The 19,425-nt window shown below is 42.4% G+C and overlaps 1 protein-coding gene across 12 annotated transcripts in view; it reads left to right on the top strand.

The window, feature by feature from the left end:
• CSMD2 (CUB and Sushi multiple domains 2) overlaps positions 1-19,425 on the top strand; it is a 486,383-nt gene that overhangs the window by 433,848 nt on the left and 33,110 nt on the right. For 11 of the 12 annotated variants that reach the window (XM_083625410.1, XM_083625416.1, XM_083625415.1 and 8 more), the window contains 6 exons: positions 3,947-4,132; positions 4,932-5,126; positions 9,768-9,941; positions 11,215-11,388; positions 13,104-13,277; positions 15,040-15,228. In XM_083625410.1, coding sequence (XP_083481536.1) covers positions 3,947-4,132; positions 4,932-5,126; positions 9,768-9,941; positions 11,215-11,388; positions 13,104-13,277; positions 15,040-15,228 — 1,092 coding nt within the window. The remainder of the gene's footprint in view (positions 1-3,946; positions 4,133-4,931; positions 5,127-9,767; positions 9,942-11,214; positions 11,389-13,103; positions 13,278-15,039; positions 15,229-19,425) is intronic. The other variant, XM_083625414.1, reaches the window with a different exon arrangement.

Raw genomic sequence — 19,425 nt, 5'->3', positions numbered from 1 at the left:
GAACAAATAGACACCACTTGCCATGGAATATAAATTCATGCATTCTCAGTGTTGAATAGACAGGAACCTTTCCCATTTTTCTTTTGAGAGTTAGTGTGCTTCATTCTGGTGTGGAGTAGGATAAGTGAGGGCCGAGCTCCTTGGCTCCATGGAGCCTGAATTATCTATTTAACCCACACTTGGTTTGAAATGAGCCAAGAAGAGCTGCCTGCCACCAGCCAGCCCACTTACCCTCCCCAGAAGTTCCCTTATGTCTTTTTCAAGAGCTTACACTGCTGAAAGGTAGCCTGGGATGTCAAGAATTGGCTACTGAAGATTCAGCATTAAGGAAGGCCTAGATGCTTCTGTGCTCTTGCACATGGAAAAGTAGTTGAAACATGGAAAACATAGAAGCCAGTGCCTCCTGGCTCAACAACCTTCTCTGGTTTTTTTTGGAGTTTGCTAGTGGCTTATTGGCACTTTCAAATCTATGTCCTGATTCCTGATTCATTTCCTTAGCACATCACAGTTAAAAATATCACTATGCCAGCAGGTGTCTCCCAGTTGAAGACTGTAGGATCTCTTTCCGAGGAAAATACCCACTCTAGCTTCTCCCCTCAGAAAGCCATATATTTTGGTCTGCTTTTACATCACTCCTGGAGAGCAGTACTCTCTGCTGGGTATCGTGGAGGAGCAGATGGGAAATTTATTACCATCCTGAAAAACCAGGTTTCTCTGCTGCATGTAAACAAAGACTCATCATACCACATTCTGCCAAATTTTGCAAACTGGGTTGTCATTTTGATGCCAAAGGGGTGCCTCCACCTTCTCTGATGAACCAGTAGCAGAGTCCATTTCTGCCTGACCATCTGTGGTAGAAGTGAAGTGGATGGAAGTCAAGGGCCGCCTTTAGTGGCTTAATGAACTTTTTGGTGAGCTGCAGCTGGTCTGGACAGGCCTGCGCTCAGACTAACTAGGTTGTATATTGACATAGAATTAGTGGAGATCATCCAACTGGAAGCTATGCAGGGCAATAGAAACAAGCATGCCAGATGTTAAAAGATGGTTAATTAAAGTGTGGAATATCACAGTTATGGAGCAGATAACTCAGGAGGGGCCAAAATGTCTGCAGTCAAGTAAAATTGTGATCATTCATTCTGACTTTTGGTGGGGTGGAGGAGCGGGGAATGGTTTGGAATTCATATTTCAGAACACCGTTGCTGGGGGGGGGGGTTAAAAAAAGAAAAAGCATTTGGGCTGCTGTAACAACTTGAGGAAAGCCTTTATTATAACAAGCTAATAGCATTCTTATTATCTCTCTCTCTATATATATATAATGCACCACAATATTTATACCATTTATATATCTAAAGCATTTTACCTTTGCTCTTAAGGTGAAAATGTGCTTTCCAAAGCAGCTTACAAATATCAGTGATAAGACAGCCCATGCCCTCAGGGACTGGAAGGGAGGAGGAAAAAAGGAAAAAAAGAGAGGGGAAGGGGGGGAGAGAAGGAAAAAGCAAGCTCAGGCACTAGTTTCTAGTTATGAAGTTCAAGCTGAGAGACCAAGCTGAGCATCATTCATCCTGATAGTTTTGCACTATGGTTTCATGTATGTATATTAAACAGCATACACAAATACCTGGGCTGTCCACTTATACAGATATTTGCATGTAGTGTTCAACACCTGTATAGCTTGTGTACAGAAAGGAATAAGGGTGTGTGTTGATGGCCCCTGACTTCGGCCAGTGCTGTTAGGGATGGGGGAGAAATTTGATACAGTTTGCATTTAAAAGCTTCCCTAATTCACGCCGGTCAGCTGCCCTTGCAGGAATAACAAAGTGGTCTGCTGCAATTTGGGCTTCAAGCTTTGACTGAGGGATGCTGAGCTGGAGAATATATGTTCCAAGTCTGGGTTCAGGTACAACCACCACCACCACCATCCGGCCCTGACACTAGTGTTTCCTTGATTTATATGGATGGGGCAAGTTCCCCTCTGCCTGCTGAGCAGATGGGCTGAGGGACAGCGTAAGCTGTCTACTGTGTGAGCTCTGAGCAGATATTTCAGAACACAGAAAGCTGCCATATGCTGAGTCTGACCACTGGTCCATCTAGCTCAGAATTGTCTACACTAACCTCTCCATGATTTCTGGCAAGAGGTGCCCTTGGGTATTGAACCTAAGACCTTCTGCATGCAAAACAGATGCTGTACCACTGAGCTACAGCCCTTCGCCTGGGCCAGCTCCACAGTTGTCCTGCTCTGCAATTGGAAAATGGCCCTCATGTTTTGCATGGACAGGATGTACAAAATGAGTATCTAAAAAAAGAGAGAGAAAAGAGTCTGTGTGCAGAAGTCCAGAAGAATCAGGCAGAAAAGTGATTTGAAAGAAAAGAAAAGGAATAGACTGTATGGGGAGGTGGGGATAAGCTGCATACCAGGCCCTCCTGATTGTTTTGATCAGATAACACCTGAAGGTTAAAGAGATTACAGCACTGGAGCTGGAAGGGGCAAGGATTCCCAGGCGCCTGTTGCTGTGCTTGCTGCTGTTCCTGCTGCTGCTGTGTGAAATTGGTATTCATCACAAGCAGCCGTCTAGACGCCTGGCCTTGCCAAAGGATTTGCTGAGCTCCTTAGTGGCTCAGATGACATGCACACAATTATCATTGCAAAGCCAGAATGCGACTGATGACCCTTGTGCTGGCCAGTGAGATCCGTTTGTGCAGGCCTCTTTTTTTCCCCTTATCCCAGCTGCCACTTCATTTCATCCTAAGTTTAAACAGCTCTCATTCTCCTTATGCCAAGGAAGAGTGGGGCATTTGGCACTGTTTCAAGTGGATGGGGTGGTTCTAGGGGCCCCACTGTAGGGAATGAGACCCCAGGGGTGAAAAAACTGGGCTTTATTTCAACCTGGTCAGAGACGCAGATTGGCACACATACACATGCATGCATTTGTGTACACATGTACACAGCCTGGGAACCTCAATGCCACTCATCTGGAGGTTTAACCCAGGGCAGAAAAACCCCAGCTAGCATCGCTCACCCCCCATAGCTATGGCACTGTGAGATCCTTACAGTGTACTTTGTGTCATTCGCTACCTATATGACACTCCCCACTGAGGCGCTTATGAGAATTCTTCCCCAGATGTCCATTCCTGTCTACTGTCTGTCGCCCATTTGAACTTGGTATGGATTTTTGTGTCATGCGTTTGAACTCTCTTTTTTTGCCTTCATTTGCCTTTGAGACCAGATACTTAAGCATCATACAACCAAGTGTAGTTTTGCCAACGCCACGTCCAGATCTGGAATAGGACAGATCTCCTTTCACTTCATTTTGGGCATTTGGATGTGGGGGTTTTTTTGCAGGAGGGGGCACAAAGCAAAATTAAAGAATGGGGCAAAATGATTTGAGCAGCAATAGGACTAGGGTAGGAATTAATTTCAGCTTACTTTTAAAGATGGACTGACTTAATTCGTACTTTCCTTGTTTGAAGGGAGGGACTTGTAATAATGGAGAGTTCCTTTTTTCCTTTTGAAAAAGAAAAGAAAAAACTAAAGAAGCTCCTTCTGCACTGCAGCTGCAAGTTCCTTCTTCCCCCGACCCCCCAAATTGTTTCATGGTTGAATCATGACAAACACAGCTGCCCCCTAATTTTTATTTGCCTGCAAATAAGGTGCTGAAGTGGGGCCAGCTGTTTCATACCCCACCCCTTTCTTTGGAACCACTGCTTAATCATTGGTCAAAGTTGTTGGGGAGGCAAGGAGAAGGAGTGGGTTATCTCTACCACTTGCATTGATCTATATTTTTATTCCCAATTTTGCAATCACAGCATTGCTGCTTTCTGTGTTTCTGGGGGGGGGGGGAGGTTGTGGATAGGCAAGAAGGGCTACTTTTGGAATAATCCAAATTAGAGAAGCAAAAACCCCATGTAAGGCAAATGATGACACACCTCACCATTTCCTTCCCAGCCCTCTCCTGCGGAGTTCCCAAAGCGCCAAAGAATGGGGTCGTTTTTGGCAAGGAGTATACAGTGGGCACCAAAGCAGTCTTCCAGTGCAAGCAGGGTTTCCACCTTCAAGCCCAGGAAGCATCCAGCATTGAGTGCCTGACAAACGGGCAGTGGAGTAATGGCAATAAACCTCTTCCATGCGTGGGTAAGTCCCCTTTTATGTAATGTTTCCCTTTTGAGAGTTATATGTTTGTTGAACTAAACATCTGGCATTATTTAAGAAGAATACAAGAGCTCTGCTGAATCAGACAAAGGGTCTGTGTAGTTCAACATTCTGTTTCCATCAATGGCCAGTCATTCCTCTGGGAAGACTTGAAGGAGGACATGAAAGCATAAACCTTCCTTTGTAGCCTGTTCCTATCATCTGGTGCTCAAGAATAAGGAGATTCCCTTTTCAGTTTGCACAGCTAATTACCTCTGATAGACCTACCCTTCCTTGCCATTTGTCCTCCTCAGCATCTGGTCTGGATGTATATTTCCTCCAGTCACACAGTTTCCAATAAGCTATTCATCCATTTAGCTATTTCATCTTCCTTGTTTGTTTGTTTGTTTGTTTGTTTAGAACTTAAAAAGAAACAAACCCAAACTTCAGGCAGAAAAAGGTTCCCAGTGCATCTTACAAACCATTAAACAATGACAAACTATCTAGTGTCACATGGATAGCATTAAACGGTTGGAATGAGGGTGCAGTATCCTAATTGTGATGTGTTGCCTTTTGCTCCCTCCAAGCATCCCTCTCTGTGACCAGCTCACAACCACTTTCATGCATTGCCAAATATTTGAGCTTAGTAACGGTGGCAGAAGCAGCCATTTTGCTGTACTTATAAGCTTCATCAGGTCACACAACTGGTCAATGTTCAGCTGTGGTGGTGGGTCTTTGGTCTGGTTTCTTGCAGGTAATTTTGTTAATTTTGTTTTCTTCTCTTTCCATGGCTGGTGCTCAGCGGTTAGCTGCCCTGATATTGGCAGCATTGCTGTGGAGCATGGTAGATGGAGGCTGATATACGAGACCCAGTACCAGTACAATGCACAACTAATGTTGATCTGCGACCCCGGGTACTACTACACAGGTTACCGTGTCATCCACTGTCAAGCCAATGAAACCTGGAGCATAGGAGAGCCCAAGCCAACCTGCAGAAGTAAGATAGCTGCCACCTTGGCATTTTATCTGCTCAGAAATGAGAAGATAAAGATGATGAGGGATGGACAAATATGCTGCAATGTGTTCCAATATTCATTTGCACTTTCATCTGGTATATTCTGTTTTGCAGCAAATAGTTGATCTCACTCAGATGTTCCATTTCATTCACTAATGCAGAAATATATTTTATGTAACACACAACGGATATTCATATTTCATAGAATCATGGAACTGTAGAGTTGGAAGGGATCCCAAGGGTCATCAAGTTCAATGTCTTGTAATGCAGGAATCTCAACTAAAGCATCCATGACAGATGGCCATCTAACCTCTGCTTAAAAACCTCCCATGGGAACCCATTCCACTGTCAAACAGCTTTTACAGTCAGAAAGTTCTTCTGGATCTCATTTCTTGTAACTTGAATCCATTGATTTGTGTCCTACCCTCCAAAGCTTGTTCCATTTTCCTTGTGACAGCCCTTAAGATATTTGAAGACGGCTATCATTTCTCCCCTCTCATCTATTCCTCATAAGACTAGTTTTCCAGACCCTTGAACATATTGGTTGCACATTCCAGCTTGTCAATATCCTTCTTAAATTGTAGAGCTCAGAACCATAAACATTATTCCATGTGTGGTCTGGCCAAGGCAGAATAGAGCAGAACTATTACTTCCCTTTCAGCCATCAATAGATATTTGCAAATCAATTATCTCCCCTCCATGTTCCCTTTCATAGTTAATGACCGTGAAACCTAACCGTGTCTAGTCAGAAATAAGCCTCTTTGAATTCAGTGATGCTTACTCCCAGGTAAGTGAGGTTAATATTGTAGCCACTCTCTCTACCTTAGTTTCACAATCTCATTCCCCTCACTCAGGCATCAGGGAAGGGTGGAGGGAGAAGAAAAGGAGAAGTTTAATTTTAAAATGAGTTTTTAGAATGAGCAGTCAAATTCAGATGGTTCTCCCCACTTTGACAAACAGGCTAGGACTTTGAGGACCAGAGATAAAATCTACAGGTAACAAGGGATAATTTATTTTCATATGTAAAGAACAATAATGAGTGATGCATTCTATTGGTTTTTGAAATTCACATTAAGAAGCAGAAAAAAGACTGTCATCCTAAACCCCTTACCTGGGAGTAAGCTTCACTAAATTCAATGGAATTTCAGAAACTGGAAGAGTGTAAATAATATGCATTGCAAATAAGTTTAAATATCTATTTACCTGTAGGCCTAGCAGGGGTTTCTAATACAGCCCACAGTATCATTTCCCCCCAAATCACTCCCAGCTACTCCATGATATATCCTAGGTGGGGCAAGGAAAATTGGTGGCTGCAAAGGAATAATCAGGACCCCTTAAGTGCACTCCTAGTTGTTCCTTGGCAAGCAAGATGTGCTGTCAGTACTGAACAGTTACAGCAAATCCTTTGCCTGCATGGTTGGATTGCACACAGGCAAAGAAAGCAGCAGCCATTGAATATTTGATCAGCAGTTGCTGCAAACCCCACTTCATTTGCCCCTGCGGTTTGATTTCAAACCACACAAACAAAAGAAGCATAAGAGAAACACTTCCTTTGCCTGTGCAGTTTGAAAGCAACCTCCCTGCTTTCATTTGTCCGCACAATTTGATTTCAAACCACAAGAGCAAAGGAGAATGCTTCACCTCATGTCATTGTGATGCTCTGCCCACATGTCAAACTAGCCCATAGGAATTGGGAGAGGTCTGGATTAAGCCTGCTGGGCAGATCCAGTTCCCATTCCTGTTCTAAGCAATAATAATAAGTGGTTGATCAAGCTGGAGTTCCTGAGCAATTGCATAAGTGAGAACAAACATTGACCATTCAGAGCAACTTTCATTTTATAGACAGCTATCCCCCCCTCCACACACACACACACACCTGCCTTTCACAGTGATCCATGTTTGGGCAAGGGATGCCTTTCATTGCTGACAGAACTGGTCACTAAAAGTGCCCCAGCTCAGTCTTCTATAAGCACTGCTTTTAAAAACAAATCAGAGGGTCTAGTCTGTCACTCACACCAAGCTAACAAGAGTAGAAGCTGTGACAGCTGTCTTGTAAACCCTGACAAAAGTGTTGTGTTTTAAGCTCAGCATTTATGAAAAGTGTTGTCATCCCCTCTCCCTGCTGCCCTCCCATAAAAAAAAGCTTTATATATATATATGAAGCCTATATATATATATGAATATGAACATATATATATATATATATATATATATATATATATATATATATATATGAACATTTTTTTCTCTTTTGCAAGGACACATACTGTACTGCATAGCTATTCAAGCTTCCCCATTTTGTGGTGGGATAAATGAAGCCAAACCAAACTGTCAAGTAGAAATTGCTACTTAAATTAAAAAATCAGTTTACTATCCCAATCCCCACGAGAATCTGCACAGAGGCATAGCTGAGTGACAGGTGAGCTTTTGTGTAATGAGTAGGAATTGGGGGGGTAGGGAAGATTTGGTTCAATCGGCATTTTAACTGTGAACTGAAACACAGCTAGTCTTTGAAACTCTCACTTCTCCAAATGTTGCCATGCAGTTCTCCAACCCAAAATTGTGTACAGAAATTCACATTGCCCTTTAACATTTAGGGGAAAGTATACATTAAAGTGCACACATTAGTGAAAAGAATGCATTATATTGGGGAGAAATTGCTTGGCAAAAGTCTGTATATTATGAAAAATGCATACTAAAATCCTGATAGTTTTTTTTGTGGGGACTTTTTTAAAAAGCAAATTAGTGAGTGAACTGAATTTCAGATTAGAAAAATGAGAACCTGAAAGGAACAAAAACTAGCAGGTGCATCCATCCTTAATAGTGAGCAGGGTTCATCACTCCTTTGCCAATTGCTGTGGCAATTGGAGAATATGCCTCTTTTTCTTTGAGGTCTTCACTCTACTCGCTCTACTCTACTCGCTCTACTCTACTCACTCTACTCACAGGTGCCCAAATCTGTCATATTAAAACTGTTCAGTAAGGTTTTGCCAGACAGATCTGTTTGTTGCTTTCAAAGAATTACCAAGCTGTAAATACAAGAATTCTTGATAAGAGAATGCTCTCATTTGTAGGAAATTCATGTCATAAGATAAAATGGAAGTCTTACAAAAGTATTTTGCACTCTGGTTAACACATTTTCCATATAATTACTGCTGAGATAGGGGGGGAGAGATTTTGGCAATTGGATGGTGTGTGCACATTTTTGTCCTCCTTCCCTTTGTCTCCCCAATCCTCAGCTCTGAAACAACAATATTCCACAAGCTTATTTGGTTTCTGGTCCACAGGGCATCTACAACCATTAGATCATCCAGAATGTCATCCGTTGATCTCATGGGCACATGGACCAAGTCAGTAGTTTAGAAAATGTGCATCTAGTAGCAAATTCTTGCCGCTTTTGAATTCTGTACATACTAGGCAGAGATGTGGACATCACCACTATGGATTCATGTGGTCAGCAAGCCAGGAGTTGTGCTATGACAGCCTTCACTAACTTGGTGCCTTCTAGATGTTTTCTAGTAAAACTCTCACCAACTGGCTGGAGATTGTAGGAATTGTAGTCCAAATAACCAGAGAGCAACAGGGTGCTGATGGCAGTGCTATGATAACACTAAGATATCTTCTTCGCCAGCTTTTCATAGCAATGGAGTATTTTTTGAGGAAAATATAGGGCTAAGTGAATTTATTTTCACGTAACAAGTTATAAAATGGCATGTAATGTTTGGTTGTGCTATATTAGATTGGCTTCAGTTTTAATTTGGGGTTTTTTGTATTCCTAGCTATATGCTGCACTGCTCCTTAATTCTAAACATTATGAGCATTGCTGGGGGTTACTAACAGTGTATGGAGCCTTAAGGGGGGGGGGAGAGAGAGAGAGAGAGACTCTCTTTGGATTGTCTGATTAGCTCTGTGTGAGCACTAATTGATTCCAAAATAGCTGCGTATGCAGTGTCTCATTTTGTAATCTGAGCTGTAGAAGAACTTTGGAGGGAAATAACCTTTGATCTGTATGATGGGACTGGCAGAACAAGATTATAATTAAGTGTTTTGGTGGCATCACTAGCTGTTTCTGTTTTGGTGTACAAGCCTAAGGTTGCTCTGGCTCTTTTAAACTTCTGCTGCAAATTGACAGCTACCTGCAACTCATTTTATTTGTTCTCCTGTTCTACCTACCTGTGTCTGTGTATGTAAAAAAACAATGTGAGCTTCTTCGGAGATCATAGGTGATGAATCAATTAAGTGTAAATTGTGGACCACAGCACACCGCACCAGATAATTTTCCTATTCTGTCAAGAGCTTCACACCACAGACATGCAGACACGTGGACATTTGTGCACACACACAAAACCCATTTGTGGTGCCTGCCTTGGTCTGCAAGAAGCAGCATATAATTGTTTTGTTAATTAGATTTTTTTTAAAAAAACAAACAAACTTGTGGATGCCTTGAGTGAAGCATTCTCCAATGCTCAATATGGTAGAAACTTCCTCCAGAAAATGAACTCTTTATGTAAGTGATCATTAATCCAGCTTTGTGAGCAGAGTATTCCTAGCAGGAGACCATTGTTTATTCTTTCTACCCAAGTTGCTTTGTCCTTCACTCGGATGTTTCTCCTCTCCCTCCAGTTATCTCCTGTGGAGATCTGCCTGTACCACCCAATGGGAACAAGATTGGGACCCTAACCATTTATGGTGCTACTGCCATCTTCTCCTGCAATACCGGTTACACTTTGGTGGGCTCACGTGTGCGGGAGTGCATGGCAAACGGTCTCTGGAGTGGATTGGAAGTGACATGCCTAGGTAGGTGCTTGAGTAATGCTTTTCAGCCGCTAAGCTGCACGTTGTTTGTAACCCTGAAGAACACCATTAAAGCTGTATTTCTGTGGCATGTAGATTTAGAATGGAGGCTGCAAGCTTAAATTAAGCCAATAGATGAATCAGCTGAAACATTGGTTGATGAATCTCTGGTTGCCATTGCTAACCAGCTGGTATCTGAAACGCTAGATTGGCATGCACAATAAAAGAAAATATGTGTGGTTTTTCTTACTTGTACTACAGTATTTAGTTTATTTGTTTGTTAGATTGAAACTTGCCTTGAACGTCCTTTATTATCTCTCCCTGCTGGGAAAAGCCAATGAATGATCTTAATAAAGCAACTAAGAGAACTGTCACAAATCCCTGCAGTCCTTCTGACTACCTGATTGGGATATTTCTAACATTCTTGTGAAAGAAGGGTGCTTTGAAAATTTCTCCCCAGATGTTGGGGTTACCTGATGTTTATCCTTGGAGTGGCATCAATTTATTAATGATAAGTTAATGATATCAGTCAGATTCTTATTGTTTCTAGCCAATAGCCATTATAATAAAAATAAAAAAAACAAGACAATCCTGGAGTAAGTTCAACATAACAAGTTTTGGAACTGCAAATAATCTAAATTTAAAATGAGAAAGTTCCCCAAATCATTTAGACTTTAAAAAAAAAAAATCCATTTGACACTGATTTGGGGAAAAGGAAAAGTATGCTTTATGTTTTTCACTGCTAGCATTATCTTATAAGTAACAAACTACCCTACATCTGCCACAGACGTTTTAGAAATGACCTATTCTTCTAATTCTTTTTATTTCCAGCCTTACGTCTGATTTGCAGGTGCCTATCCCTCTAGTATTTTTTCTCTTAGGGGTAGGTAACCATTGTAGCGTCCCCTAGATATTTTGCAGTCCCATTGCCACCATCCCTGATCACTGCCTACACTGGTTGGGACTGATGAGAGTTGGGAGTCAGGAGTCAAGCAACATCTGGAAGGCACCACAACTGAGTACCCACACTAGTTTAGCACTTTATGGTCTACCTCTGCAAGATAAGCTCAAGTTCTTTTTCAAAACATACCCCAGGATTGCAATTATTTATACATTTTTACCTCTTGATTGTAGTAAAAAAGCAGGCGGTTTACAAAGAGATATTAAAATTATTAATAAAAACATCAAGTATAGGTTCAGAGGACCATATGAGGTTCTTAGGGTAAAGCAGTAGCTCTGGCTGATCTTTTCCCCCCCTGGTTTGGTCTCTGTCTAGCGGGTCACTGTGGCGAACCTGGCCCCATCGTCAATGGCCAAATAAATGGTGAGAACTACAACTACCGGGGCAGTGTGGTGTACCAGTGCAACCCTGGCTTCCGACTCATTGGGATGTCTGTCCGGATCTGCCAGCAAGACCACCGCTGGTCTGGAAAGACTCCTGTCTGTGTGCGTAAGTATGTTGCTATCTTTACTATAGAGTTGTGTGTGGTGCAGTGCATTTCGCATCAGAAAGGGGCAACAGGCAGGGTCAGCAGTGCTGGGCAACTGTCAAGGAAACCAGTGGGCCCACTAGCAGGCACCCTGCTGGACCTGCATTTTGAAGGGGCAGAAAACTGTTCAGGATTTTGTGAGGCGGGGTAGGTTTACCATTGTAGGGATGGGGGAAGAAATTTGGGTTTACTTTTCATCGTGGGGTAAACCTACCTAATTCACACTTCAAACATGAACCAAAATGCAGAAGTCTTTTGAAATGTGCACCTCTCCAAATTTCACAATTGCATTTCTCCAACCAAAAAACTACACAATAATGCAAGTATTTGGGGAAAGAGTGCATAAAGTTGCATGCACTCATAGAAATATTAGGAAAAAATAGGAATATATTAAGATAAATTGCTCCCTAAAAATTGTAGCATACAAATGAAGTGTAGCAAAATGTATATGTTCGGAAAAATGCACACCAAGGTGTTGGACAAGTGGACTTTAAAAAAAAAATTAGCATGCTGATGCAGAAACATTGAAAACTGAACTTAAGATTGGAAAAATGAGAAACAGAAGAGAAACCACAGTTGGCACATCTGTGCATCCCTACTGGTAGCAGTGGTGGCAGCAGAATAATTTCTTTCCCTTTTTATATTTATATTTTTTAAAAGATCGATTTTGGTTTAAACTCTGTCACTGCTCAAGTGCTGCTCAGAGTAGAGCCATAAAAAATAATGGACCTAACTAAGCCTAGTTCATTAATTCAAATGAATCTACTCTGAGTAGGACTGACATTGGATAAGTTACCATATTTTTCGTCCCATAGGACGCTGCGTCCCATAGGACGCACCTAGTTTTTTGGGGGGGAAATAAAGGGGAAAATTTTTTCCTTTATTTCCCCCACAAAACCAGGTCGGGGAACAGCGGTATGGCGGCGCTGCGCCTCCCAGCTGTCCCCCGAGCTTGTGGGGCTGGCCGATGTCTGCCCGGCGCGAGGGGCACTCTGCTTAAGGGCGCCCCGCGTGCCGGGCGACAGGCTGCTATCCGCAGCCTAGGGAGCCCTGCGGGAACTCCCGCGGGCTCCCCGGGCTCGCTGATAGCTTCCTGAAGCCTGGAGAGCGAGAGGGGTCGGTGCGCACCGACCCCTCTCGCTCTCCAAGCTTCAGCGAAAGCCTGTATTCGCCCCATAGGACGCACACAGATTTCCCCTTCATTTTTGGAGGGGAAAAAGTGCGTCCTATAGGGCGAAAAATACCGTATGTTATGCTACTGTTTATTTACATGCTACTTTTTGGCTGAAAAATCCCCCCAAGGCGGCTCACAAAGAATAATTGCAAATAACAAACAATGCAAATGTTAAAAATTAAAAAAAAATGAAACTTTAACATTTCAAAAGTATTAGAAAACCAAATACATTCCGTTCCTACCAAAAGGGCAAAGCACATTCCCTATTTAAAAATGTTAAGAAAGAGCAAAAGTAAATATTTAAGCATCAGTGGTGGGGCAAAGAAGGGGGAAGAACTTGCCCCTTGATGGTTCTAGGGGTCTCTCCCCTGCAGCAATCCTCTGTGCTTGAAAAAGTTTGCACATAGCACCTCGTTACGTTCTGTCCCCTGTCCAAAAGCACCCATACTTCAGCCACACAGCAAGGGTGGACTGGCTAACATCTCAGCTTTCTCACGGCAGCCATAACCTGCGGTCACCCGGGAAATCCAACGAATGGCCTGACGCAAGGCAACCAGTTCAACCTGAATGATGTGGCCAAGTTTGTCTGCAACATTGGGTACCGCCTGGAAGGGACATCCAAGTCCCAATGCCTGGCAAACGGCCAGTGGAGTAATGCCCTTCCCATCTGCCGCAGTAAGTCAACCTTCTCTTCTTCTTTTCATATAATGTCTTTGTGTCTGCATTTGTTAAACACATGTAAATCGATGTCAGGGCAAAAATATTTAATTTCACATATCCATTCATGAGGTCTGGACTGGTGGTGACAGACCAGGATCAAGAACTTGGGGCAGTAGTGGACCCAGCTGTGGAAAAGGAACTGAAAATAAAACTGCCAATATATCAAAATGCCATTTTACAGATCTGTGGTGCGACTGCATTTGGAGTACTGTGTACAGTGCTGTTTACCTTACCTCCAAAAGGCTATTCTAGATTTGGAAAAGATTCAGAAAAAGGACAAGCAGTATAATTCATGAGAAGGAATAAAAAGCAGATCAGGGTGGTGATAGGGGACACTTCATCCTGGTATCTCAGGGACCTGGAGTCTTGTCCTCCCCCCCCCCCCAGACTGCGCAAACGAGAAGGGGCACAGGGAGGCCAAAAGATTGCAGGAGCAAAGGAGGAGAGTAAGGTCTCACGTCTGAAGCTGGGAAGCATCAATGTATTTCATAAAGAATATGCAGTGCATTTTTCTCACAGGAGCACAAAAATGAGTGAAGTATATTTAAAAATGGATATTAAAACCAACTGAAAGTGCCAAAGCAAATACTGAATAGCTGACTTTTGACAGAATATATAAATGATGCAGTATGTAACTATGGTGAAAATTGCTTTACCCTTCCAGGTTGTGAAATGTACATATTATCACTTACATGATGTTGCATGAATGTTGATCAGTAAATAGCTTGAGTTGTTTGTGACATTTTAAATAATTTATACTTTCTATTTAAAAATCTGATATTTATGGTGTGCCCGTCTCTTCCTTCCTTCCATCCTCCCTCTGGACCAGCTTCTTGAAGAGGTGCACAGCCCCCAACCCCCAACCCTGGTGATTTTCAGGAAGGGCTGAGAGTTGTTCTTTTTTAGTTGGGGGGTGAGTTTTGCAGATGGTTAAGAGATCAGGAGGGATGTTTTTGCATTTTAATACATTGCTGACCAGTGTTTAATCTACTGATTATATCATTGTTCTATTGAAATTTGAATTGTTTTGGCAGCTTGATTTGTAAGCCACCCTGAGGGTCTTTGGATAAAGGGATGTGTAAAAAAAAAAAAAAAAGATTGCAGGAGGAATGAGTGCACATTTTCAAAGGTCATGTCAGCCAGGCATAAGTGGAGATATTTCCTATCTCAAGGCCCCTCAATATTATTCCTGTTATTCAGCCCTCCAGGGCTATTCTATCAGCTTGTAGCATTATATATTTTATTAAAGTTCACTTCTCGAATTCCCACCCTTTTGCCTTTCCCCCATCTTGGGCACACACCCCCTTCCCTTCCTTTGTCTCCTTCCTTCCATATCCTTGTCAAATATTTCCCCCCACACACATCTTGACAAGGTCTTTTCTCTTGATTGGGGTTGAGGTTGGACCCCAATCCTGGAACAATCCCACTGGCAATGTATATTATAACCCTCCATTTCTTTTCAAGATTGGGAGCCCTCTCCCCTGTGAATGACCGTATTTACTTAATAAAAAAATCACATTATAATTAAACATTTTTCAAAAAAACAAAAAACAAACCACGACAACATTAATTTCAATGCATTGTGGAAAAGAAACCAAATTTTGGAAAAGTATTATGTAAGAATTTAACACCCTTTTTTAGTTTTAAAAGAATATTTCCCCCTTTGTTACACCCTCTGTTTTTCGTTTTATTTATTTTTTCTGTGATTTGCTTGCAGTTGTAAACTGTACTGACCCTGGGCACCTGGAAAACAGCGTCCGACAAGTGCAACCGAGTGGGCCTCACAGATACAGCTTTGGAACAACTGTCTCATATCAGTGCAACCATGGATTTTACTTGCTGGGCACCCATGTTCTTACCTGTCAGGGGGATGGCACTTGGGATCGGCCCCTCCCAGTGTGTCATTGTAAGTTCTTCAGTTTCCTTTAGAGGCTGAGTTCCCTTATGGTGGTACATGTTCTGAAAATGTCCCCCCCCCTTTTTTTTCCCTGAGATGGTGATCTCCCACTGCCACATACACATCATGTTACAGCTGACCAATTGAAATGTAGATGCCACCAACCAACCCAAATCTTGCTAAGGAAACTGGAGTTATTTGCTTAGTTGGGTCAAAGCCTTCAATGCACATTGGAAGGTTTTGACCAAACTTTCTCTGATGGATCTACTTGGAACACAGTGTTTGAGATTTTATCCAATTAAGATTCATGAATAATAAGAATGGTGAGCGGAGGAATATTTAGCTGTTTGATTTCAAGTAGTTAAACCTTTCTTAAAGTGAAGCTGACATCATAGAATCTATACATTAAAATGGTTTAGGTGAGTAAAGAGATAAGAGAGGAGATGCACAACTGAGTGGTGAATGTTTAAGGTGGTTTGCAACAAACTCAGATAAGCAATCATTTAGGATTCTCTACCCATCCCCTTTTGTTTGTTTGTGTTTGGCCCCAGTTTTGGGCAGTGTATACAACTTCTCTTGGTGGAATTCCTCTTCACTTATCCCTCACTTTTGAGGGTTACTTGGCCTCCACCCATGTCAGTCATTTTGCAGGCCCAAGGGAGGGAGAACTTCAATCTCCTCTAATATTTCCTGTAAGTTACAAGGGCGAGGAGTAATTAGCCACTGAAGATTATGACCAGACATAGAATCATAAAATTGTAGCATTGGAAAGGAGCCAAAGAGCCATATAGTCCAGCTCCCTGGAATGCAGGAATCAATGTCTGTATGACACTAGAGAAGTTTGTGTATTTGATAACTTAATAGCAACAGCAACAGATGATGGAGAAAAGGCAACTAGCACCTTACGTTTCTCTGTGTGCTTGCCTGGCAGGGGCAGAGGGCTACTTTGGATGCCCAGGCTTTTGAGACTTCTCAGCCTCCTCCTCTTGCCTACTAGAGCTGAAATCAGCTGTAGTTGCACATAGTTGTAGAAGGTGTGTAGGTGAAAGCTGAAAGTATCTCCAAAATTTAATGCATGGAACCCACGTATACATATAAACCCCGGAAAAACTGGACCAGTGGATAGGATTTAGGAATGGATAAATCTGTCTTTTTTCAGTCTGTATCATGTTCACATGTTTCCCCTGTCCCATTCCATTTCTGCTCATTTTTTAAAAAAGTATGTCCGTACATATTCTTAAATGTGTAATATCTACCGAAAATGCAGTTTTAGATGTGTATTTCTGTACAGATAAACTTTTGAGTGAAGCACTGCAAAATAGCAAAGTTCAAATTTGAACATTCGTCTAATAGGTCCATATCTTGTCATTTAATTCACAAAAATCCAGGTCCTCAGCCATCATCCCTAGTAGAATTAGGGGGCAATGGAGACAAGAGCAGCCCTGCTTAGACAATATTTTTCTTCTTAGGACAGACACTGGTTGCACCAACAAATTAGAAAATCATTACTGCCTGAGAAAAGTTACCAACCAGGACAGCCCAACAGCTTTACATTTCATAAAGCTGAGATGGTCCAAAGTCTCACCCCTTTTGAACAAGTTTTAGGGGTTTTTTTAGTTTTAGTTTTTCCTCTCCCTTCTTCCCCTCACGTTAAGCAGTTTTTTTAAACACACGCACACACATTTTTGCACCTTTTGTTTTCCCCATGTTATCAGCATGCTACCTTGCCACTGTGTGCAAACCATGGGAAATTGATAAGTGAATCCCACATTGGTATTCTTAAGGGTGATGGGTAAATATTGGACAAATGGCGTTAAACAACTGCTCTTTGTAAAACTGAAGCAACCAGCAAGCAACATTTCTGGGGAAATGTGAAGATTCCTACACATCTGAGAAATTTCAATGAAGTGAAAGGAGTTTTGATGAAACTGGAGCAACCTCTCAGAGGTTACTGTATACCTGAGACCTGCAGAAAAGACGAAAGCAGGTTATTAGACAAGTCCTGCCTCTCACCAGCAACATATATGACCTTTTGGGAAGCCTGGAATTAGTGAAGAATATCTCCACACAGTGGGGAAATTTCAGAAGATCTGAAAGTAGAAACGCCCAGCAATTTAACTAAGGCAAAATTCCGAGGTGAATCTGGATTTTTGTGCTTGGCGTTTTATATGCAGGGTGTTAAAGTAATTGATGGGATTACAATCAATAAGTAAGTAAGACTAACAATATTTATCAGGGCCTTGATGGGTGGGGGAAGGGACTGCACAATCCCATTCTGGGGTACTGCTGGGAAATGGAGTGTTGGGAGCCTTGGAAGGTCATCAGAGGCTATATCCTGTTCCGGGCGAAGTCCATTGAGAAAGCAGGAAAAGTGGAGGAGGCTTTGAGGCAGGGGAGTGGAGCCACAGACAGCTTCAAGAGGAGCTGGGAGAAATTCATGTTTGAGCCTGCCCTGTTCTGAGGAAGTATACAGGGAGGACTGGGAAGGCAGAACCAGTGGTGTAGCATAGTGGGGGCCACAGGGGCAGTTGCCGTGGAGCAAAATTTCAACACCAAGTGCTGCCTCAATACTGCTGCATGCTTCCCTCACTGGGTTCCATTGAAAACGGCTTCTCCATGCGAACCAGGATGTGACCTCTCCAGACAATACAATGACTCTTCTTTTCTTATCTCTGTGGCTGGGTGATGCGGATGCTGTTAGGCAGTTGAATGTGCATGTGTATTCTGTGTCTCCCTCTCACCCGCCCCCACCATGCAGCCTCGGACACTGGCAGCCCACACTACACCACTGGGCAGAACAAGAGTTCAGGCACAGAAGCAGAACCATGGATAGCTTTGAACAAAGCAAAGCACTTTTCAGGGTTGATACAGACACTGAATGGCAACAGATGAGGATGCCAGTCCAGTAAAGGTCAAGCGCTACCTGCAAGGAATACACTGCAGGCATGTCATGACTTCTAAGGCTACCTGCAAACAGAGAGCCATTAGTACTTAAAGTGGCTGCGCTTGATTCTTCAGATTGACTGAGGTGAAGCTGGGGATTCTTTGGCTCTGCTGTAGGTTTGGAAATGGAGTCCTCAGAGCCTTCTCTTGATTGTAGTGGTCTTGACCTACCATCATGACAAGAGCCCTAGCTTGAGCATATTTTGAAAGTGATGCCTCTGGGAGTTTCACAACAGATTGAGGAAGCCAGCAAAGCAAAAAGGTCCTTTCCCTACTGTAGCAAACGTAAGAACCAGACTCGCCTATCCTAACAGCCCAGAACATCATTTTAAAAAAACAACCCTTAAATGCAAACAAAAACAAACACCCTAAAAAAATTAGAAAGCTGGAAATTCAGAAGGTACTTATTTATGTTTTCATACCAGCACTTTTCAGTGGCTTGTGTGTATGTGTTGATAGATTAGATTGAGAGAGAGAGAGAGGGGGGGGGGGCTCTGCCCTCCGGCTTAAGGTTGCTGTCTTAGAAAAGCTGAGAGAGGAAAGGCTGTGTAGACGAGGCCTTCAGAGACCTGCTAGGGAGATTCCACTCCCATCATGATAGCTCCATTGCTATTACAGCGAATGAAGAACCCAGAAGAAGAAGGTGTTGTTGTGGAAGAGAGAAATAATCACTTGGAAGGGACTCATTTTTTATATCCTGATATTCTCCCCATTTCTCAAGTGGGGAGCCTTCTCCTACTTAGGATACACCTCCAAAGAAATTGCTGGGAATTCTAGTAGGACCTGTAAGAAAATGTCACAGTGTTGGTTTTTTAAGGAACCTTTATTCTATTTTTAACAGAAAATAGCAGCAAGTAGGCAACAATAAAGAAAAGAAAAACATACAGGGAAAAGGGGGGAGGAGAAAACAACAGTAACCTGTGCCTTGTTCCAAGCTTGGGTGTTTTCTGAAAGAAAAGGTACAGAGACAGCATATGGCAGTCAGCTATAGGTATCAAACATCCCAAACTTGTAGAGGTTATTGTTGAGAGAAGGTGGTGCATGTTGTGTAGGATATGAAAGAATGTCATACCATATAAAAAGAATTTAGAGATTCTGGTCCCTACCTAAATTTCAGATTAAGAGTGATTTTCCTCCCATCTGTCCAATATGAGACCCTAAGCCATTTTCCCCTGGGTTGCGAAAACAAGGTGAGCTGCTAATATCATATAAGTCATGAATTCCTTTCATAATGTGCTAGCATTTTCATCATCAAATACATTT

The sequence above is a fragment of the Podarcis filfolensis genome, assembly GCF_964270895.1.
Source record: "Podarcis filfolensis genome assembly, chromosome: 8".
Taxonomy (NCBI): domain Eukaryota; kingdom Metazoa; phylum Chordata; class Lepidosauria; order Squamata; family Lacertidae; genus Podarcis; species Podarcis filfolensis.
The sequence above is the reverse complement of the archived record's forward strand: the minus strand, read 5'-3'. Positions and strand labels throughout refer to the sequence as shown.